Genomic DNA, 23,307 nt, shown 5'->3' on the forward strand with positions numbered 1-23,307 from the left:
TTTGTTGTCAATTGCAGGCAAAACCCTTTTAATCTTCAGCTTTACATCGGTTAGCAGGGTTGCCAACTATCACACGCATTTGACACACGCATTTGACCGTCTTCACACGCTCTCACGCCACACTTCTGATTTCTCACGCCGAAAAAAATCTAGTTTATTTACCTCTGATCCATATCTATGATTCAATGAATTACTAGTTCGCTCTGGCGCCAAACACTGGCGATCGATCGATCGTGATATAATACTTAATTTGTGTGCATAGAGAGAGAGAGAGAGAGAGAGAGAGAGAGAGAGAGAGAGAGAGAGAGAGAGAGAGAGAGAGCAGTATTGTTGTATTGTGAAGAATAAAAACCAAATGACACTGCTGACCTGCTGTGGCCCTATAATAGTAATAAACAAGTCATCGTTAATCTGAATCTATAACACTGACTTCTCCTGAGGTTCTGTGGAGCAGCACAGTGACAGATATGAGATATTCAGAGGAGGAAGTTGCTCACACACTCTGCAGTGATGGTGGTAATAAAGTTTGTGATTGCTCTCTCCATTCTGGTCTCAATTCCAGGTAAAACTAATCTTCTAATCGTCAGTTTTACAGAGGTTCGAATATATGATATCCGTCATTAGAAGTTAGATATAGTGCATAATGACTGAAGTGAATATTGCTTAAGTGCTTGTGCATGGTGTCATTGTTGAAACATTCTGTGTGCTGTTCAGTATTAACGGTTTGAGCAAATTTTTAAAAGACATTGTAAACATCTCTTCAACTCACTACTGTTCCGGATAAGTATTGAAGGCACTGTTGTAAGGAAGTGTCACCTTTTTTTGCAAAGGTTGTGAGTTTAGCGTTTAACAATTCATGACAAATAACAGCACAAAACTTTCAGCAGCCATTTTATTAGCAATGCTGATTTATTAGCAGCATCATGTAGGTGTGGAGTTTAACTGTTTAACACTGTGAAGGTGTGGAGGCTTCAGCTGGTTGGTCATCCTCTGTTTATTGTTGGGTCAATACTAAACCAAACACCAAAAAACACCATCAACTGCTGTATGGTAAACTTGTACCAGAGTGACACCCACAATCATGACGCTACCACTTCAGTAGTAAATGCTTTAGGATGGAAAATAATGTAAGGGTGCTATTGTCAGAAGATGGTCAGTTATTACTGTGGGAGAAGGTAGCTAATGAAAACTATTTGTGGAATAATTAATGAAAGCCCAGTGAAACTTTTTGTGCTCATTTTCTTTTAAAAGTAACATCGCTAAAATATTTCAATGTCAAATTGTAAATATAACCAAGGCCATTCCATCTTAAAATATTTATTTTGCTTTGCTCTCATCCTACATAATTGACATGACCAATATGACTACACTTTATATTATATTTATTAAAGTTTTATATTTTATTTGCCTTTTAAAATGATGAATCATGATCCTATATATTTTTTGTAATTTACATAAATGGTAATGTAGCATTTTTTAATGTGCTGTTTACTAAACTGTTAACACTAAAGTCAAAAAACAACAACTGACAAAGAACACAGACAACACACACTTAAATATGTGAACATAAACAAGACCCATGTGCAATACAACATTAACGAGACAAGAGACAAGTGAGATGAATCACGCATACAAAGACACACACACGAACAGATACGTAAACACAAATGACTCCGAGAGAGGAGACGGGTGGACCGTGACAATTAAAGTTTGGGTTAGTTATAGTTCTTTATAGGACATTATCTTTTAACTACAGGTTTACCGAGTCACTGTGAGGCATTTAGCAACAAATTGAAACTGATAAACTACTATACTATTATAAACTACTAGGAAGTTCACACCACTTAGTGTACATTGTTAATTCATTTACAGAATGCATAAGTGTTTCTGTTGTAACTGTCTTATAAAACAGTCAAATCAAATCAAATATATTTGTATAGCGCTTTTCACAACACATGTTGTCACAAAGCGCTTTACAGTATTTACAAGGTTAACAATACTATGGGTCCAAATCCCTAATGAGCAACCCAAAGGCGACAGTGGCAAGGAAAAACTCCCTAGATGGTGGGGAAATCACCACCTCCTAACTATTCTGTTTAACTGTGTCATTTGTTTACAGTGTCCAGTGAAGTGTTCAGGCTCGTGGGCAGTTCAGTTCAACTGGATATACAGCGGCATGGATTTAATGATGATGATCTCTCATGGATGTTTAATGAACATAACACCGTGGTAACATATTTCAGTAAATATAAAGACATACGCACATACGACCCCTTTACAGGAAGAATAGAGTTAAATTGTGTAACCTACAGTCTGACACTGATGAACCTACAGAAGAGTGACAGTGGACTGTATAAAGCAAGCGCATCTGATGAAGATATGGCCTGGACAGTAGCTGAGTACACGCTGTCTGTGTTGGGTAAGTTTAACAGCACAGCAAACAGAAGGAGAGAAATGACTCCTGATACAACAATGTTACTGTTATCATGATGGTACATTTTACTCTGTTCTTTATTTATCCATCAACATACAGTAAATCCACTGATCTGAAGTGATGCATACAGGAGAGGCCCTGCCCACACAGAATGATGAAATATTTGGACTTTAAAGGAATTTAGAGGCCACAGATAATTTAAAGTGATTATCAAAGCTGTAAGGGTTATTGACAATGTAGTATTTTTTGAGGTCAAAGGTCAGTGCTACCTTAGATATATGCATAGAGGAAGACGACAAGGAACAACAAATAATGAGGAAGATTCTACCAAAAGTAAATCAGGATCAGTACAACAGTTATAGTTGTGTACAACAGTGTCTATTACTGATGTTGAGAGTAGAACCTCATGACTAGTGATACATAAACGTGTGTGTGTGTGTGTGTGTGTGTGTGTGTGTGTGTGTGTGTGTGTGTGTGTCTGTGTGTCTGTGTGTCTTTGTGTGTGTGTGTGTGTGTGTGTCTGTGTGTGTCTGTGTGTGTCTGTGTGTGTGTGTGTGTGTGTGTGTCTGTGTGTGTGTGTGTGTGTGTGTGTGTGTGTGTGTGTGTGTGTGTGTGTGTCTGTGTGTGTGTGTGTGTGTGTGTGTGTGTGTGTCTGTGTGTGTGTGTGTGTGTGTGTGTGTGTTTCTACCACAGATCCAGTAGAGACTCCAGTCCTCACTGCTGTTCCTGACCATCTAAGCACTGATCCTGATCCCTGTAATATAACTCTCACATGTAGAGGTCACGACCTCTCAGTCAACTCTAGCTGTTATAATGAAACCTGTGAGGAGAAGGAAGTGACATCACCTGGAGGCGTCACCCTTTTCCTGTTTGTCAGAGACAGCAGCTCTATCATCTGTAACATTAGTAACCCAGCCAGTTGGAACATGAGTGTCATGGAGATGAACAACCTTAAAGTACTCTGTCATCACAAAGGTGCAAACACACACACACACGAACGAAAGTTGTTGAGGGGGGGGGGGGGGGGGTGTAGCGAACGTAAAATGGACACAGATTAAGTGTTAAATCGCCGGTGGATGACGCCAGAGCTAGTGATATATGGGGATCTGATGTAAATAAACTGGATATTTTTTTTCGGCGTGAGATATCGGAAATACGGGACAAATAAAAATACGGGATGACGCCGGGACAGAGCAGTAAAATACGGGACTGTCCCGGCCAAAACGGGACACTTGACAGGTATGCTGAGAGCCGACGTGGCCACTTCCATGTTGAGACTAGGAGACCAGCTGGGGTCTCCAGCGAGGTCAGTTTAGGAACATCAAATACCAGGCATGGGCCGAGGACGTCCAGGGGAAAGACAATACAATTCCTAGGCCTACTGAGCCGTACCAGACACTGAATGGCTTCAGTGTCCTACTTACATGATTAACACACATTACATACATATATATATATATATAGGTAAAAAGCTCTAGCGTTTACATCTATCATGTGACTATTGTGTTTAACATATACTAATAAAGCATAGCATCAAGGAAAATTTTAGATTTTCCACCACAGCACCTTCCTATGGTGACCAGCCTGTAGATACTGTCTGCCATGCTGTAGACATCCAAATGAGGAACAGCGCCTCCTAGTGGTCCAGGGTCACATCACAATCTTCTATGAACATGTAATTAAAGTTTTATAGGAGTGCTCGGATGTGTTCCTGTGGGGGATGCAGGATCTGGTGTTCCTCCATAAAACCATGGGGGGCAATAAATGGTGGGTTACCCCAAGAGGTTCCCATAGAAATGGGATAAAACTGACCATTTGTATTTTAGTTATATCAGTGTGTTTGTGTGGCATGTTTAGTCTCATTGTGCAGCTTGTTGTGTGCTGGGAGATCTGGTTAATTGTGTAGCCACGGTCTTCCTTGATTATAGCTATACTGGGCCAGATGAGCTCATTATTAGTATCAGTTAAAAGGTAAAATCAATGCTAATACCAATTCCCTCTAAGTATCCCATCTGCTACGTATGTTTATGATAAACCTCTGACAAAGCAGGCTATTGTTTATAGCAGGGTACTTTATAAAGTTGGTTAGGTACATTCTATAACCTGCACTGATCTATTTGAGAAGTGAGTTCTTTTAGATTCTTACCAACTAATTTGGAGTCAGATATTTTACAAGTTTTATGCACATCAATCCTTCTTCTGCACCTATTTCCATTCTTGGTTGTAGGCAAGCAGGTAGGTTAGTTAAATCTCATAACTAAAACCCCTACAGTTTTGAAGAATAATTAGATTCAAGATTCAAGACATTTATTGTCATGTGCCCAATAGAAACAGGCAGTTACACTGTGCAATGAAATTCTTATTTTGGTGTTCCTCCATTTACCATTAAAAATTAAAATATTTAACAATACAATAGTAAGAAATAATACAAAAGTGTCAGTGTCAGTCCGAGGGTGATGAACTTTTCTACGAGCTTGCATGGAACAACTGTGTTGAATTCAGAACTATAGTCGATGAACAGCATTCTAACATATGTATACTTGCCCTCCAAGTGTGTCAGGGCTGTGTTAAGTGCGGTGTTGATTGCATCGTCAATGGAACTGTTTTGACGGTATGCAAACTGGAGAAGATCTATGGAGTTCGGAATGGTCTGCTGAATGTGAGTCATGACTATTCTTTCAAAGCACTTCATTGCAATTGAGGTGAGTGCCACAGGTCAATAGTCATTCAGGCAGGTCACAGTATTTTTCTTTGCAATGGGAATGATGGTAGTGGTCTTAAAACAGGATGGTACAACAGCTTGTGCGAGAGAGAGGTTGAAAATGTCCGTAAACATGTCTGCCAGTTCTGTTGAACAGGCCCTGAGTGCACGTCCAGGGATGTTATCTGAGCCAGCTGCTCTCCGTGGGTTTATTTTGCTGAAGTTCTGGCGCACATCTGCTGAAGTCACTGTGAACTTTGAGTCCTGCATGCTCTCTTTGTCTGTAAGATCATCCAGTTGTCCAGGGCACAAGTTGAAGTCCTCAAAGCGAGCATAGAACTGATTCAGTTCATCAGGTGGTGTTTGTTGGCTGGTTATGATCGCCCTGCTTGATTGTTGGTGGTTGGTGATGTGCTGCAGTCCTTGCCACATGCGTTGAGAATCTGTGGTGGTGTAGTAGCCCTCAGGTTTCAGCCTGTACTGTCTCTTGGCTTCTCTGATGGATCTACGCAGATCACATCTGGACCTCTTGTAGTCTTCAGCACTGCCAGTGAGAAATGCAGTATGGCGGGCACCAGTGGCGGATGCTGGTCTTTCAAGGAGGGGAAGCTCAATTTCGGCCAACATCATAAAATGTGTCAGTTTATTTATACGTAAATTCTACCCGTTTCTTTTCAAGAAAATGATCTGTGACCCTGTCGTACCAACAAGAAACGTTTCTTTCTTCGTTTCTTTTAATGAAGAAAATGCCGCTAAGAGGATTAGGAAAATCTCCGGTTCAACTCAGAACAGAATGAAAATTTAACAAATTTTAATTAAATGCTCCCGCGGAGGTTTACACCAAAAGATCGCAGATTCGCTCATTTCGCTGTCAATCAAAAAGGGATTCAGCCTCAGACAGATCATCCAATCATCATGCAGAAGCTGAGCGTCCGGGCCAGCCGAGGCCGGCCCACTGCCCCATAGACCCCCAGAGACGCTGAGCGTCCGATGGGCGGGACAAAGCCCAGCATTTATCCAATGGCTCGTCCCGTTTCGCTGCACTCTTCGCTTCGCGTCCACACCGTTTAAAGCACCGTGAAGCTGCGGGACTGAGTGAGAGGAAAGCCGCGTCGTTACCAGTGATAAGAAGCTGATCCTGAACAAACGTTGAGCGCGTTGTAGCGCATATTTAGTCAATGACATGTACACACAACAGTATATGTTTGATCACTTATTTTTTGACATTTTAGGGCCTTGCAGTCTTAGAGCAATCGCCACTGGCGGGCACGTAGTATGGACCGAACGTCACCATTTACCCAGTGTTTCTGTTTGGGGTACGTTATGCAGCGCTTTTTGGGGACAGTGGCTTCAATGCAGCAGCTGATGTAACCCGTTACCCCAGAAGCATAGTCCTCTAAGTCCACAGAACCATCCTCTCTCATAGCAGCAGTTCTGAACACATCCCAGTTAGTACTATCAAAGCAGTCCTGAAGCACTAAGTCAGTCTCTTCATTCCACACTTTAATTTTTTATTTTACTCACAGGGGGTCCTTGCTTGAGAAGTTGTCTGTATGCTGGGTAGAGGAACACGGAAGAAGATAATGGGGTTATTTTTAACATTATTAACATGGGTTGAAAGATAACTGGTTCACAGATTATTTAGCTGTTGGTGTGATTATGGTTCAGGGGTTATTTTGCTGTGAGGGTAGTTGTAATGATCGTGTGGCTAATGGAATGGTTGTTGAGTGGCATTTGACTGTGGGGTTTCGTTTGTGTTAAATGCCTGTGACATACTTATCTTATTTTTATGGACATTTTGCAATTCTATGATGTTATGGAGGAATAACATTTTCCCACTTTTCTCGGGTGTGAAGCAAAAAACATCATTCTGATCTGTCCCAAAAGAACAAGTACACTATTCTGATATGAGAACTACATTTGCATGAAATTTGGTGCTTCTATGGCAAACACTGTGGACTCTAAAATGTCCACAACTAAATAACACCTCAGCAAATCACATTTCATTTTATATTTACATTATATATTTAGTATTTAATTTCACTTAAAGGTATTATTGGAATTATCAATGTTATAACAGCCAAACAGGTTTTTATTAATTTTAGCTACTGTCAAGCCAACATAAAGCTGAATAACCCCTCAACCACAAATACCCCAACAGCTAAATAACCTCTTAGCCTCAACTACAACTACAGTTCCTCAGCAACAAAACTGGATAAATTGCCTAAAACTGCTAAAAATCCTTAAGCCTAGACTTCCCCATAGCCAAGAACATGTTTTGTTAGTCCAAAAACGTTAATGTTAACCTTGTAAATCCTGTAAAGCGCTTTGTGACAACACGTGTTGTGAAAAGCGCTATACAAATATATTTGATTTGATGTAATGTAATTTTACTGAGTAAACATTAGTGTAATGTCAGTCCAAAAACACTGCTGGACTTTATGCTGTGTTTCAGATGCAGTGTCTCCCCCTAGTGGTGTGTCTGTGTGCCTTCTGAAGACGGTGCTGTACTCTGTAGTTCTGATCCTCATGGTGTCTGCAGTCATCACCGTCCACATCAAAGAGAAGCTGGCCCAGCAATCTATGTAAACTGCTGTTTTGCTGAGCATCAGTGCATGCTAAGCTTTAACTGTGTAGTTTGAGAGAGCAACATTCCTTTTACTATGTATTAAAATAATAATACTGGAGTTTTTATTTTGATGTTTATTGAGGTCCTATGATGAATATGTGCCTGCACCTTATTCTCACCTATCTGAAATCAACTGCAATGCTAAGAAATCTGTATTTGATTAGTACATGTGGCTTTAATTTAATTTAGATTTAATTTAATGTTTTGTTTCTACTACAGCAAACAAAACAAATTTACAACTAGATGGTTATATCAACGAGAAACAAGCAGCGAATATATAATATATCTTATATCTTATATATATAATATATAAGAATTTACATTTGAATTGTGTGGGGCTGACTGATGGCCTGGCTGAGAAATTTGTAATTTTTATATATATTTCTCTAGCTGTAAGAAAGGTTGTCAAAATGGGTGACATGGTTAATCACAAAATCATTCATTCATGCTGTAGTGAAGATAAATGTTAGCTCAGTAATACTAAAATAAAAACATTTTATGTTATTATTGTACAAGAAGCATGAGTGGTAAATCAATACTTAAAAATATCCCTTTTGCAAAGTTACTACACATCTAACCCTACACAAATGCTGAAAAACAAAAGGTTTATAACCCTTAATTAACTATCAATAGAGAAAAAAAAGAGTTGATTTTATGACATAGTTTTATGACATTAAGCAGTCCATTAAAGCTTAGTACATTTTTTTCAAAGACAAACACGTGTCTCTCCATAGCTAGCTATCAGTGAGCCACCAAACAGGAACAAGGACTACAAAAAACCAGTCTGTTGCTGCAATATTAAATTCATGATCCTCAGCTGACTTTATGGTCTTTTATTGAACCCCTTGACTCAGTCAATTCAGTATTTTGCAGTACATATATGTTAGAATTATTTATTTCTATTTTTGTTTATAATATTGTATTGTAAAAAAACTGGAACTGGAAAGTTCTGTCTTTTTGTTATCGCAAATTAAGAGTTTACACTCATCAATTTGTGCTGTTTTTGTTTTCTCAATACAATGTCTCCCTCTGGTGGTTCTGGTAGGACATTACTCTGTAGCTCTGATCCTGACCAACATCAACACTAAAAAATATAGATCGATTCACCTTGAAGATATATCCAGCGTTATGTATGTAGCTTCTGCAATTATGCAATAGCTTATTTACTTTCTTTATAAAGTACTTTGTAAACTATATTTTGTGCTCTTGAGCTTTAGTTATTGCATTTTAACTTTTCTTAGTGGTGATCCTAAGAAATGTAGCAACTATGTAGCAACCAGGGGTGGGTTTCCCGAAACGTTCGTAGCGCTAAGTACTTCGTAACCTCGTATGAAACGTATGAGGTTAAGAAGTACTTGGCGCTAAGAACGTTTCGGGAAACTCACCCCAGTTCAGCAAGACAGAGACTGCTAACAACATTGTTTTGGGTTGCATTTCAGGCATCAAATCTGAAATTTGTTTATATTTACAAAACAATCGTGTTGTTAACCCATCACAGACAGGACCAGTAAACGCTTGGTATGCAACCTCGTTGGCAATACTTCAAAGTGAGGAAGGGAACGTCGCGGCACAATAAATGGTAGGCTCAGGTTAGTAACAAGAACCGGGAGTTTAATTAGTATTCTGACGATTGGGACCTGGAATTCTGTGATATTGCACCTCTAGAGGGGGCTGTGGAGTCAGAGGGGCCGGGTGTGAGTTGTGACAATGGTAGTGTTAAACCAAATGACACTGCTGACCTGCTGTGGCCAGGGCCGGCACTAGGGGGAGGTTGGAGGGCATTGCCCCCCCAAATTGGGTCTTTGCCCCCCAATCACAATGCAATTAACGGCTATTTTTAAAATAATCTCTGAACCAATCACAAAAATGCATTTTGCTTTACAGCTTGAATATATTTCCTTGTTTATTCCTGATTGGCTCTTTGAGTCATATAAAAATCGGCAGACTGCTGATTTCAGTTCCATAGTACATGTTCTGTTAGTGTGAGCAAAAGGCAGGTATACTGGTAAACACTCAGGGCTGGCGCCACTTGGGGGGGCGAAAGGGGGCATTTTTTTTTTACAGAATTTGTATTCTTTTGTTTTCTTTATATTTTAATTTCTAAATGGTATAAATATTCTCACTCTTTCCAATTCCACGTTTGAATATTCTCAGTCTGTGTGTAGGTACATTTGTCAGCTTTGACAAATTTGTACTAAGCTGTGACGCGCGGGCAGGGCGAAGGATGAGACTCAAACACGTACACAGAAACGTGTAGACTTAGACAACGACGAGCACAGGACACTGCGCGAGCGCACATTAAATAGACAAACCACATTAGCCCCACGTAATTACGAGACGAGTCACAGGTGAGACAGATTATCACACGACATAGCCATGACCACGGATATCCACAGACGCAGACGATACACGTGGACAATGTAAACACACACCCAAAGGGAGGGGCCGGGAGCCTCAACGTGACATAAGCCTTTCAAGAAATAGTTGAAAGAGTTGTTCTATTAGTAATGGCAATTTAATTAAGGGCGTATTGATATGAAATACAATTAGATAATCTTTTTTCACCATTTACATAATCAACATGTATTTTTTAATCATTGAGTTTTAAGTTCAAGTTCAAAAACTTGCATTTTTATTTCTTTACCTAATACATCACTTTAAGCCAGTATCAATAGTTTGGCTGTCATCATTCATGCACAAATCAAGCCTTGAATATATTTCTGGCTTCAAAAACATGACCATCAACATGCCTCGTCATTATGTTTTACTGCCCCCCCAAGCAAAGCAGTCCAGAACCGGGGCTGGCTGTGGCCCTTTAATAGTAATAAACAAGTCATCATTAGTCTGTGTGTAGATAACTGACTTCTTCTGAGGCTCTTGGAGCAGCACACTGACGGATGTCAGATAAGGGGTCACTCAGAGGAGGAAATTGCTCAACCAGACAACAATGACGACGGTAATAAAGTGCATGATTTCGCTCTCCAATTTGTTGTCAATTACAGGTAAAACCCTTCTAATCTTCAGCTTTACATAGGTTAGAAATATGTTAGTTAAAACAAGTGTCACCTTTTGTTTTGGCAAGGGTTGTGAGTTTAGCATTTAACAATTCATAACAAACAGTGGTAGAACAGCACAAAACATTCAGCAGCCATTTTATTAGCAACTCTGCTTCATTGTAGGCATCATGTAGGTGTGGAGTTTGAGACTTTAGGCTTAGTAATTAGCCTAAAGCGTAATAATTAGCATTAGCCATCCTCTGTTCCTTGTTGGGCCAATACTTGAACCCGAACACCAAAAAACACCATTAACTTCTGGCTGGTAAACATGTACCAGAGCAACACCCACATCAGTAGTAAATGCTTTAGAATGCAATGTCCGACAAGTTTGTTTGCCTGTGACTAAATCAGGGACCAAATTTGTTCGCCATTTGCAAATTTCATTACATCACAATAATAATAATAAATGAGCACAACCGGTAGTATGATGTCAGAGCCGGTGCCAAAACAACAATCCAAAGATGTAAGGCCAATCAATTGACTAAACTGCCTAATATTAAGAGAAATGAAATGCAGCATGCCTTACGTATTTCCCCAAGACAAAAACAGAGACAAACAGGGCATCAAAACAAAATCACAGAAAATAATCAGTATTTTCACAGTTTTTCTCTCTGAGTCTGCGCTCTCAATACGAAAACCGTTGGCCCATCCAGTGACCCCATGCTGCCCAGAATATACTATACTAAAATAAAGTATAATGATGCTACATTTTTATGTAATTAACACAAATATTAAAGTTTGGGTTAGTTATAGTTATCTACAGGAAGTTAACTTTCAACTACAGTATCAGTGATGTAGTGACTATTTGGCAACATGTTGAAACTGATTGAGATCTTATTTTCAGTCTATAACTGCTAGGAGGTTCACACCACTTATAGTGCACAGTGCCAGAGGGCAACACTCCTTTCACTATGTATGAAAATTATAACACTGGAGTTTTTATTTTGATGTTTATTGAGGTGATGAATATGTGCCTGCACCTTATTCTCATCCATTTGAAATCAACTGCAATGCTAAAAAAAATCTGTATTTGATTAATACATTTCAACTAACATAAAATGTAATATGATTATTAATCTTCTTTGTTAATTATTAAATCCATCCATCCATCCATCCATCCATTGTCATCTGCTTTATTTGGGTTCGTTTTGCGGGGGCAGTAGCCTAAGCAAAGAGGCCCAGGTATGTACGAAGTATGTATGCACATAGCTACATTGTGCAACACGTAAGCTACCTTATGTATATATGCACTAGGTAAGCGTAGGTCACCATCCCCTGTGTGTTTGTTAGGAGTTAGTATGTGTAAGGTTAGGTAGTATGTATATATGTAGGTTAGATTAATTAGGGCTTAGTTATAATTTTGTTCTGTTCTTTCCTTCATTATTAATCTGAATCTAGAACACTGACATCTCCTGAGGTTCTGTGGAGCAACACACTGACAAATATCAGATATTCAGAGGAGGAAGTTGCTCACACAGTCTGCAGTGATGGTGGTAATAAAGTTTGTGGTTGCTCTCTCCATTCTGGTCTCAATTACAGGTAAAACAAATCTTCAACTTTATATAGGATCGAATGCATGATATATGTCATTAGAAGTTAGATATAGCACATAATGACTGGAGTGAATATTGCTTATGTGCTTATGCATGGTGTCATTGTTGAAACATGAAACAGCAGTCTGCTGTTCAGTATTAACGGTTTGCATAAATTTTAAAAGACATTTTAAACATCTCTTCAACTCACTACTGTGCTGGATAAATATTGAAGGCACTGTTGTAAGGAAGTATCAACTTTGTTTTGGCAAATGTGAGTTTCGCATTTAACAATTCATGACAAACAGTGGTAGAACACAAACTTTCAGCAGCCATTTTATTAGCAACGCTGTTTCATTAGAGGCATCATGTAGATGTGGAGTTCAAGACTAGTCGGTTTCTGCTTGTGCATATATTTGTGTTTTGATTTCATGTTATTTTCAGTATCACTTAAGTTATTTAATCAGTCTCTGTTTGTGCATATTACTTTAATGTTTTGGTTTATTGTTGTTAGTTATTGCCTTCATATTCGTGTCAGGTTTACCCCCTGCAATTAAAATCTCATTCTCCTACATATGTGTCACGCCTGCCCTAGTAATACGTAACATGAGTTAGACCAACACAAAATGTAATTGGTCACATCAATACTGGTGAACACAGTACTTAACAAAACAGAAACAGATAAGTAATGGGTCTTGTATTATTCAGATGTACAAGCTGTATAACTTTATAATTACAAGTTACAACAAAACAAGGACTGCCTGGCCAGAAATTAACCTTAAACTTCACTTAAATGTATTTTTTTTTTTATCATTGAAATTTCAGTATAATTGTGGTTGGTCTCCATCTACTGGGAAAATACCGGAACTGACTGAAAAATAGTGCTAAAATGAAAGACAATCACACACACACAAATATAAAAAAATATATGTTGGCATGTGCTTTAGTTTTAGAATTACAAGCAATCAGCCTTTACAATATATATTTCTTTTGGGCCTTTATTGCTTTATTGCATTCAATCACCACTTCATTCTCTCCCTCTCTCTCTCCCTCTCTAGCCCCATCAGAACATCCTAAGACTAAGTGCGAGCAGGAGAGGCAGACTGCATTGGATAAACACCTGTTGGGAAACTTCATTCCAGAGTGTGATGAGAAGGGCAACTACACACCTCAGCAGTGCCACGGCTCCACAGGATACTGCTGGTGTGTGGACAGTATGGGGCAGAAGATAGAGGGCACAACCAAACCACCTGGTACCTCAAGTCCCAGCTGTGCAGCTACAGGTAACCAGGCTAGTGCAGTGGCACAAATAAATAGGTTCAATTAATGACATTTTAGGCCCGTCTCATGGTGAATGTACGAATTCTTTTTTCCCCTTTTTTAAAATGAAGAAGTCAGCAACAATGAGTTAACATTTATGGCGCATTTCCACTAGGGCCTGCTTGGCGCGGTATGGTTCGATTCGCGACGGTTTGAGAGTGTTTCCATTAGTACCAGGTCCCAGTTAGCCGGCCCCTTCGGGTACTATTTTTGTACCGACTCGCTCGAGGTTCTAACCGTTCCAAAGCGGTACAGTTCTGTGACGTGGAGGAACAGCATGACACTGATTGGCCAGGGAGTGTCGTCACAGGTTGCGTCAGGAGAGCGACTCCTCCGCTATGCTATGGACTCCTCAGCCATTTTTAAAACCCAAGGAGCAAAGTCTGTTCCCTGGTTAAACGCCGAGGTACAAACCTTTCTGTTAATAATCAGCGATCAAAAAATCCTGGGCGAACTGGACGGGTCCACTAGAAATGTAAAGGTTTTTAGCGAGGTTTCCGTGCTAATGGCCACTCATGGCTACCAGCGGTCCATTCAGCAGTGCCGGTCGGTCCAAGCTAAAAAAGCTTAAAAGCGATTACCGGGCGGTGAAGGACCATAACGGACGCAGCGGAGCAAACCGCAAAGACTGGAAATGGTTCCAGCAAATGGATGTCATATACGGTCACCGGCCAGCCAGTAACGGAAGAGAAAGCGTGCTGGACAGACACGACAATGTTGGTGCTGGAGGCCATGGAGATTGGTGAGTGTATTGCGATTTCACAGTTTTACTAGGCTCGTAAAAGATGTAATATGAATGTAATATGAACGCATCTATTGTAAACGCAGGAATTTAGAGCTGTGTTTGTAGTTAATGTTACCACCACAGTCACTACTGTACAATAGCTAGCTCTTAGCCTTGCTAGTTAGCTGTAGCCATAAACAAAGCATGAGCAGCGATGACGTGCTACACATTTTCTGCAGTTACGCTATATTGAATGCTTGTGTTTAATATTTGTTATTTTTTACGTTCAAGATTCCCCTTCCACTGACGAGGCGAGCGGAGTTGGCGGAAAATGTTTCCTTCAACCGGGCTTTCCTCGGGGTGCTTGGCGAACTTGTGAACACCATGCGAGACAGACGCCAGTAAAAGCACACAAAATGTTGCTTGTAGTACTATAAATATTTATTTCATATAAAGCTATATGTTATTTTTAGGTAATTTGCTTTTTGCACTTTTTTTTAACTATAACTATTTTATTTACATATGTTGTACTTTGAATATCTATATTTCATAATAAAGTTTGATTTCATTTGATTGTGTGACTGATGCTTTTTATGCAGGGTGTGTTCAGCCTGTTTGAGTAATACCAAATTATCATCAATAATTAGAGCAACCACATACAATAATGAAGATAAAGATAAATAAGATAAATACAATAATGGTACGTGTTAAGGGGCATCGATCGGTGTTGTGGTCGCATACAAATGATGTCACGACACTACAACCCGCGCGCCAACAGCGACTCCACCCACATTGTGGTGGTCCACCATTGTAATGGAAACACAACGCGACCGTACCGTATCGATCAGTATCGAACCGTACCGCACCAAGCAGGCCCTAGTGGAACTGCGCCATTAGCTGCGCCCCTCCGTCCTCTCTTGTCTTTACTCTGTTTTTCCTCGTAGCTCTTTAATAGGTTTCTGTTCATGCATATCTTTTGTGTTTTAAATCCATGTTATTTCAGTATTTCTTAGTTCTTTAATTGGTCTCCGTTTGTGCATATTACTTTCATGATTTGGTTTATTTGTTTGTTATTGCTTGCATATTTGTGTCAGGTTTACTTCCTGCTATTAAAATCTCATTCTCCTGCATAAGCGTCACACCTGCCTTAGTAATACGTAACATGAGTTAGACCAGTGGTTCCCAAAGTGGGGCGCGGAGCTATTGCAGGGGGGGGAGCGGAGCTTGGAAGTAAAACATGTGCACATGTGTAAATATGGGGGGGGTGTGTGTTTTGGGTGCAAAAATACTCATCTACTAAAGGGGGGCACGGCAGAAAAAATTTGGGAACCACCGAGTTAGACCAACACAAAACATAATTGGTCAAATCAATAATGGTGAACACAGTGTACACTTAACAACAATACAGATAAGTAATGAGTCTTGTATTATTCAGATGTACAAGATGAATAATGTTGAAACTGCAAGTTAGAACAAAACAGGCATTGCCTGGCTAGAAATTAACCTTAAATGTCTTTATCATTGTAATTTCAGTATAATGGTGCTCAGTGGCGCAAAAAGGGGGTATGCAGCATATGCAACACATAGGGGCGCTGACCTAGAGGGGGCACCGAATCGATGCTTGAAAATTATTTCTATTTGGCATTTTCTGTAAGAGTTGTTTGTTCATATATGATAATACACATCAAAAACAGAAGCACAGCACCAGGCACCCATTCTCTCCTTCCCCTCTATCCTCCTGTCACTTCCTCCTAAACACACGCACAGGCTTTTTTTTTTTTACTCCTTTCAAAACGTACGTTTCAAAGTACGAAAGTTTGTCTCGTCTCGCGCAGGATTTGTGCTGTACTTCTAGCCGATTAGACGAAGGGTACGGCTGGCGTACCCCTAATCAGTTCAGTTTTTTCCCTGTTGTGCCGCACCTGCAGGGTGTTCAAGGAGCAGAAAAAAAGCTCTCTGGGGCACAAAACAGAAAAGAGAGAGAGAAAAAAATGTTGTAGGGATGAAAAAAAAGCTTCTCAAAGTGGTTGAAAGACAGCAGGTAGGTCAGGCTTGTAAACATTAAGGTTAGCTTTAGCTAAAAGGAAAGGTGCTATATTACAAAATATAACGGATCATAACAAGCAAGTAGATGATGTAAGGGAATTTGTGATTTACTGTCCGTTACCCTCAGTCAGAACACTCTGACTGTAACGTGTCAGAGGTGACGCAATTGCAAGTGTATGAATATTTATTACAAGAGAAAACAGCAAAACACTAGACAAACACCAAAGGCAGAAAGGAGCGACACTATAACAATAGAAGGGATAATTCTGTGGCACGAGAAGGCAAGACAACTAGGGAAAGGGAAAACACATGGAGCCATTACAACTAAACACACTAAGAAAACACAAAGGGGAGAACCATATACAACAAAGGGGCAACTACTCAAGGGAGAGAAAGACCAAAACACAATACCAGTCTATGGACAAAATACTAAACCAGACTACAGAAAACATAACTAGGGGTAAACAGCGAGGGGGAAGCTTAACAAACCGACACACATTATAAATGAGCAAGACTACACGGAGCAGGGAAAAGGTCAATGAGGAGAAAACACAAAACCACAACCAAAACTAGATACAAGACAGAACATGAACAGAAAGAACAATAATCAGAGGCCCATAGGAGAGCGGAAAAGCAAGGAGGTACTCGCGTACAATGACCGACACAGAGGAGTGAAACAGAGGGGTTGATATACACTGAAACAGGGGGCTGAAAACGAGACACAGGTGTGGGCACTAACGACAGGGGCGTGACAGACAGAGGGAGAAACCCTGGGAAGGGGAAGCTAGGCGGGACCAGGGAGGAGGGAGGGGCTGGACGTGACACTGACATATAGTTCACTCCCTGTGGCATGTCAACAGCTGATACAACTGTTACTATTAATAGTTACTATTTGGGTTAGTATTTTTCCTCTAAATCGGCTTTCAAATCCACATTTTTCGTGCTTGTGTTGGAAAAAAAAAAAAAAAAACTCAGTGCTGAAATTAAAAATCAACCAATCAGAATATTTCACACCGTCGTTTCTAGGTAAAACAGAGAAAGGAATTCATTTTATTGATTGTATGATCTCTAATTTGCCAAACATGTATTTTTGTCTGTTTGATTGAATGTTTGGGTTAACAAATAAATCAGATGGTACTCAGTACTTGAGTAATTTTTTTTACCAAGCACTTTTTTACTCTTACTCAAGTAACTATTTGGATGACTACTTTTTACTTTTACTTGAGTTATATTATTCTAAAGTAACAGTACTTTTACTTGAGTATGATTTTTGACTACTCTACCCACCTCTGGCCTGAGGAAATTGGGCTTTAGGGCCCCCTTCTGTAAGGTTCAGATGATCATTTTTCACTGTGTCCTTTTTTGGAAAAACTAGTGCAGGGAAACATGGCAAGCCAATCACCATAGAGGAGAATGTGGAACAGAGAGGTGCAGATGAGGAAGAGGAGCAGAGAGCTGCAGAGGAGAGGGCTGGGACAAGGCACAGTTAGGAAATCCTAAAAATGGAAATTTTCTGGGAATCCTTGAGCTCATTGTATGAGCTCACGGTATGATGTCACACTGGCAGAGCATCTTAGAAAAGCTGCCTCCAAAAAAACTACTGGATATCTCTCATGGTGAACTCAAAATGAATTTTTAGATTCAATATCAGAATGCATTTTGGGTAAAATTTCTGCCCAAATCAAAGCCTCCAAGTATTTTGCAGTGGAACTGGACTGCACACCTGATATTTCAAAGCAAAAGCAGGCCTCAGTTATCATTCGATATATTCATACAGACGATAAGAATGAGGTTACTATTGCTGAGTCTTTTGTGGGGTTCACTGCTGTGAAGGACACAACTGGGAAAGGCCTCACAGACACACTGACAGGTGTGCTGGATAGACTGGGATTGGAGATGGCTAATTGTAAGGGGCAAAGTTATGACAATGGCTCTAATATGAGGGGAATAAAGAAGGGTGTCCAAGCTTTAATACAACAGAGATGTCCAGAGGCTCTGTTTATTCCCTGCTGTAGCCACAGCCTGAACCCGTTGTTATGTGATGCAGCCTCATCCAACAGAGAGTGTCTAACCTTCTTTGGCACTCTTCAAAGATCGTACACTATCTTTTCATCTTCTGTGAAGAGGTGGGATATTCTGACTGAGTTTGTTGACATCACACTGAAGCCTCTGAGTGACACCCATTGGGAAGCAAAGCTAGACTCTGTCAAAGCTGTACGTTTCCAGTGGGGGGGTATTCTAGATGCTCTACAAAAGCTTGAAGAAGTGGCAGGAGACAGCAAAATTGTCTCAGAGGCAAAGTCACTATCTCATGAGCTTGTTAGTATGGAATTCCTTGTGTGCCTCATAGTTTGGCATGACTTATTATTAGACATAAACTTTGCAAGCAAGGCACTACAAACAGCAAATTTGTCAATGGACACAGCCATTAAGTTAATTGAGTCTCTGAAAGAATTTTTGCTCAAGTATAGAGAAGAGGGCTTTCAGAAGTCCCTTGACATTGCATGCAGGGAAGCAAAAGAGGTTCCCAGATGACAATTCATGCACTGGTCATCATGAAAAGGAACCCAAAAGGTACTTTAAGTGCATGGTTTTCAATATCATTGTTGAAACAATCCTGCAAGAGCTGTCTGAGAGGTTTTCCAATTTTCAGCTTGTGTCTGAGAAATTTTAATTCATTACTAAAATGGAGCACATGACAAAAGCTGAGCTGGAGGAATCAGTGACCACATATACCCTGACTACCTGTGATGTTTCAAGAGATATCATTCAAGAAATATACCCAGCATGTTGGCATGTGCTTTAGTTTTATAATTAGAAGCAATCATCCATTAGAATATATATCCTTTATTGCTTTATTGCATTCAATTTATAAACACTTCATATATTCTCTCTCTCTCTCTCTCTCTCTCTCTCTCTCCACATCAGAACATCCTAATACTAAGTGTGAGCAGGAGAGACAGACTGCATTGGATAAACACCTGACAGGAATCTTCATTCCAGAGTGTGATGAGAAGGGCAACTACACACCTCAGCAGTGCCACGGCTCCACGGGATACTGCTGGTGTGTGGACAGTATGGGGCAGAAGATAGAAGGCACAAACAAACCACCTGGTACCTCAAGTCCCAGCTGTGCAGCTACAGGTAACCAGGCTAGTGCAGTGGCACAAAGAAATAAGTGCAATTAATGAGATTTTAGGCCTGTCTCATGGTGAATGTACGAGTTCGTTTTTTTCCCTCTTTTTTTAAATGAAGAAAAGTCAGCAACAATGAGTTGTAACATTTAGCTGCGCCCCTCCGTCCTCTCATGTCTTTACTCTGTTTTTCCTCGTATTCCCCTGACATGCCTCCGTCAGTCTGTTTCTACACCTCTCGTCATTGTCTGCTCAGAGCTGCTCGTCGGAGGGGGGGGGGGGGGGTACTGTCAGGAACAGCACATGATTGCCGTGTAGATGCGGTTCACTGCCCCTCCCCTTCGCAACTATTAACTTCCCCCTCATACTTCCGGGTTGCGAAGTATTGTTAACATGCCGCGTACCAAGCGTTTTCTCAGTGTTACTGCCTTCCTGTGTGCCGACCTTTGCTCTCCTCCTAGACCTTGTTCCCTGCCTAGTCCCTCTGTACCTCCTGGCTTCTGTCTCACCGGCGTGACCCTGGACTGTCCGGACTACGATTACACTACTCCTGCACAACACACCCTGAACGGAGTAACTCGCCTGTTTGAGTGCTCTGTGATAGCTGTTTCCAAAAAAGCGGCTATTATCTGCACTTGGATCCTTGTCTGCCTGATCAATACATTACACAGGCATTGCCTGGCTAGAAATTTACCTTAAACTTCACTTAAGCTTCTGTTGGGAAAAAAATGCATTGATGAATGAAACTAATGAAAACTATCTGTGGAATATTTAATGGACGCCCAATTAAAGTATTTGTGTTCATTTATTTTCTTCGAAAAGTAACACCAATAAAATATTTTGGTATCAAATTGTAAATATAACCAAGGCCATTCCATCTTCAAATATTTGCTTTGCTTTGCCCTCATCCTACATAACTGACATGACCAATATGACCACACTTTGCATTATATTTTTTACAGTTTTATATAACTTTAATTTGCCTATTACTGTCAAACGAAGGATCATGATGCTACATTTTTATGTAATTTACTCAAAAATGAATGTAGCTTTGGGGTGGCCAAGGCAGGATGCCACTGAGCACAATTATACTGAAATTACAATGATAGACATTTATGTGAAGAGTTTAAACTCTAAACAGTAAATGGGGACGCACACATGACCAAGGTCAAACAACAACTGACAAATAACATAGACAACACACACACTTAAATATGTGAACATAAACAAGACAACATGTGCAACACAACATTAACGAGACAAGAGACAAGTGAGATGAAAGACTCATACAAACACAAAACACATGAACGGATAGGTAAACACAAGTGACCCATACAAACACACACACACAAAACCACATGAACAGATTCGTAAACACAAATGACCCATACAAACACACACAAAAACACACGAACAGATACGTAAACACAAATGATCCATACAAAAACACAAACAGATACGTAAACACAAATGACCCATACAAGCACACACACACACACAAAAACACACAGATACGTAAACACAAATGACCCATACAAACACACACACACACACAAACACACAAAAACACACAAACAGATACATAAACACAAATGACCCATACAAACTGTTAGGGCTTGAACTTCTATCAACCACTTTAGCCCAGCGAGTTCGTTTGATGCAAAGGAGATAGCAGGAACAATAGACCAAAATTATTGCATTGAAGTTTAATGAAAATAACATGGTCGTAAAATATTACAGTGATGCTAAAGCTTTAAAGACATACAACCCCTTTAAAGGAAGAGTAGAGCACACAAGGTATTCATGAGGTGAACATGAGGTGATTAAATGAATATGACTGGATAAACTTGGCATAATTCACACATGATTTGACAAATGTATATTGGCCCCTCCCCACACGCCCCATCCACGCTTGGTGATCTCGTGATGGTGTGGAAGCCGACGTGGCCACTTCCAAGTTGAGACTAGGAGACCAGCTGGCATCTCTAGCAAGGTCAGTTTAGGAACATCAAACTCCAGGAATGGGCAGAGGACGTCCAGGGGAAAGACAATACAATTCTATGCCCTACTGAGCCATACCAGACACTGAATGGAAAATAAAAAATTTCTATGTCATTTGAAAAGGGACACTAATAAAAAAATACCCTGTCCTTAAAGGTATTATTGGAGTTATTATTGGACAGCCAAACAGGTTTTTATTCATTTTAGCTACTTTGTCAAGCCAACATAAAGCTGAATAACCCCTTAAGGACAAATACCCCAACAGCTAAATAACCTCTTAGCCTCAACTACAACATAGTTCCTCAGAAACAAAACTGGATAAATTGCCACACCTGCTAAAAAATCCTTAAGCCTAGACTTCCCCATAGCCAAGAACATGTTTTGTGTTTTGTTAGTCCAAGAACGTTAATGTAACTTTACTGAGAAAACATTAGTGAAATGTCAGTCCAAAAACATTTCTTCATGCTGGACTTTACTGTATGTTGTGTTTCAGATGCAGTGTCTCCCCCTAGTGGTGTGTCTGTGTGCCTTCTGAAGATGGTGCTGTACTCTGTAGTTCTGATCCTCATGGTGTCTGCAGTCATCACCGTCCACATCAAAGAGAAGCTGGCCCAGCAATCTTAAAGATGCTACACAGTTTATTTCTGCTGTTCTCACTGTGATAGTCATAGATCAGATGTAAACTGCTGTTTTGCTGAGCATCAGTGCATGCTACACTTTAACCGTGTAGTTTGAGAGAGCAACATTCCTTTTACTATGTATTAATAATACTGGAGTTTTTATTTTGATGTTTATTGAGGTCTTATGATGAATATGTGCCTGCACCATATTCTCACCCATCTGAAATCAACTGCAATGCTAAGAAATCTGTATTTGATTAATAAATGTGGCTTTAATTTTATTTAGATCCCATTTCATCTAACATTACATAAAATGTAATATGATTATTAATCTTCTTTCTTACTTATTAAATTCATCCATCCATCCATCCATTGTCATCTGCTTTATCTGGGTTCGGGTCAGGGGGCAGTAGCCTAAGCAAAGAGGCAAAGGTGTCCCTCTCCCCAGCCACCTCTTCTAGCTCCTCTGGGTGGATACCGAGGTGTTCCCAGGATAGTTCAGAGATATAATCCCTCTAGCGTGTCCTGGGTCTTCCCTGGGGGCCTCCTCCCAGTTGGACATGCCTGGAGCAACTCCCTAGGGAGGCGCCCAGGTGACATCCGGACCAGATGCTTGAATCATCTCAACTGGTTCTTCTCTATGGAGGAGCAGCGTCTCTACTCCGAGCCTCTCCCGGATGGCCGTGCTCCGTACCTTATCGCTAAGGGAGAGCTCGGACACCCTGCGGAGAAAATTCATTTTGGCCGCTTGTATTCACAATCTCATTCTTTCAGTCACTACCCAGAGCTTGTGACCATAGGTAAGAGTCGGAACATAGATTGACCAGTAAATTGAGAGCTTTTCCTTTTGGCTCAGCTCTCTCTACACTACAATGGTACAGCATCCGCAGTACTGCAGCCGCAGCACTGATCCACCTGTCAACCTCCTGTTCCATCCTTCCCTCACTCGTGAACAAGAACCTGAGATACTTGAACTCCTCCACTTGAAGCAAGGACCCATTCCCAACCCAGAGAGGGCATTCCACCCTTGTCCGAGTGAGTACCAGGTTCTCCGGTTTAAAGGTGCTGATTCTCTTCCCAGCCGTCTCGCACTCAGCTACAAATTGATCC

At 40.4% G+C, this 23,307-nt stretch overlaps 2 protein-coding genes across 2 annotated transcripts; both read left to right on the forward strand.

Moving 5' to 3' along the window:
* The first annotated feature begins 484 nt into the window (after positions 1-484).
* On the forward strand, positions 485-7,956 carry LOC143483177 (uncharacterized). The gene is made up of 5 exons (XM_076981971.1): positions 485-562; positions 2,120-2,229; positions 2,335-2,419; positions 3,128-3,409; positions 7,591-7,956. Exons 1-5 carry the CDS (start codon positions 511-513, stop codon positions 7,722-7,724), a joined length of 663 nt encoding a protein of 220 aa, XP_076838086.1. The 5' UTR covers positions 485-510; the 3' UTR covers positions 7,725-7,956.
* A 4,246-nt stretch (positions 7,957-12,202) lies between these two features.
* Positions 12,203-22,565, forward strand: LOC143483264 (saxiphilin-like). The gene is made up of 4 exons (XM_076982087.1): positions 12,203-12,359; positions 13,411-13,635; positions 19,371-19,586; positions 22,071-22,565. Exons 1-4 carry the CDS (start codon positions 12,308-12,310, stop codon positions 22,199-22,201), a joined length of 624 nt encoding a protein of 207 aa, XP_076838202.1. The 5' UTR covers positions 12,203-12,307; the 3' UTR covers positions 22,202-22,565.
* Positions 22,566-23,307: the final 742 nt, after the last annotated feature.

Source organism: Brachyhypopomus gauderio, chromosome 19 (genome assembly GCF_052324685.1).
Source record: "Brachyhypopomus gauderio isolate BG-103 chromosome 19, BGAUD_0.2, whole genome shotgun sequence".
NCBI classification, from domain to species: domain Eukaryota; kingdom Metazoa; phylum Chordata; class Actinopteri; order Gymnotiformes; family Hypopomidae; genus Brachyhypopomus; species Brachyhypopomus gauderio.

Bases quoted from the DNA above. Each gene is read 5' to 3' on its own strand.
- LOC143483177 (XM_076981971.1), top strand. From the start codon at position 511: ATGGTGGTAATAAAGTTTGTGATTGCTCTCTCCATTCTGGTCTCAATT. The intron at 563-2,119 runs GTAAAACTAATC...ATTTGTTTACAG, and splicing joins CATTCTGGTCTCAATTCCAG to TGTCCAGTGAAGTGTTCAGG. The intron at 3,410-7,590 runs GTGCAAACACAC...GCTGTGTTTCAG, and splicing joins AGTACTCTGTCATCACAAAG to ATGCAGTGTCTCCCCCTAGT.
- LOC143483264 (XM_076982087.1), top strand. From the start codon at position 12,308: ATGGTGGTAATAAAGTTTGTGGTTGCTCTCTCCATTCTGGTCTCAATT. The intron at 12,360-13,410 runs GTAAAACAAATC...CTCCCTCTCTAG, and splicing joins CATTCTGGTCTCAATTACAG to CCCCATCAGAACATCCTAAG. The intron at 19,587-22,070 runs GTAACCAGGCTA...GTTGTGTTTCAG, and splicing joins TCCCAGCTGTGCAGCTACAG to ATGCAGTGTCTCCCCCTAGT.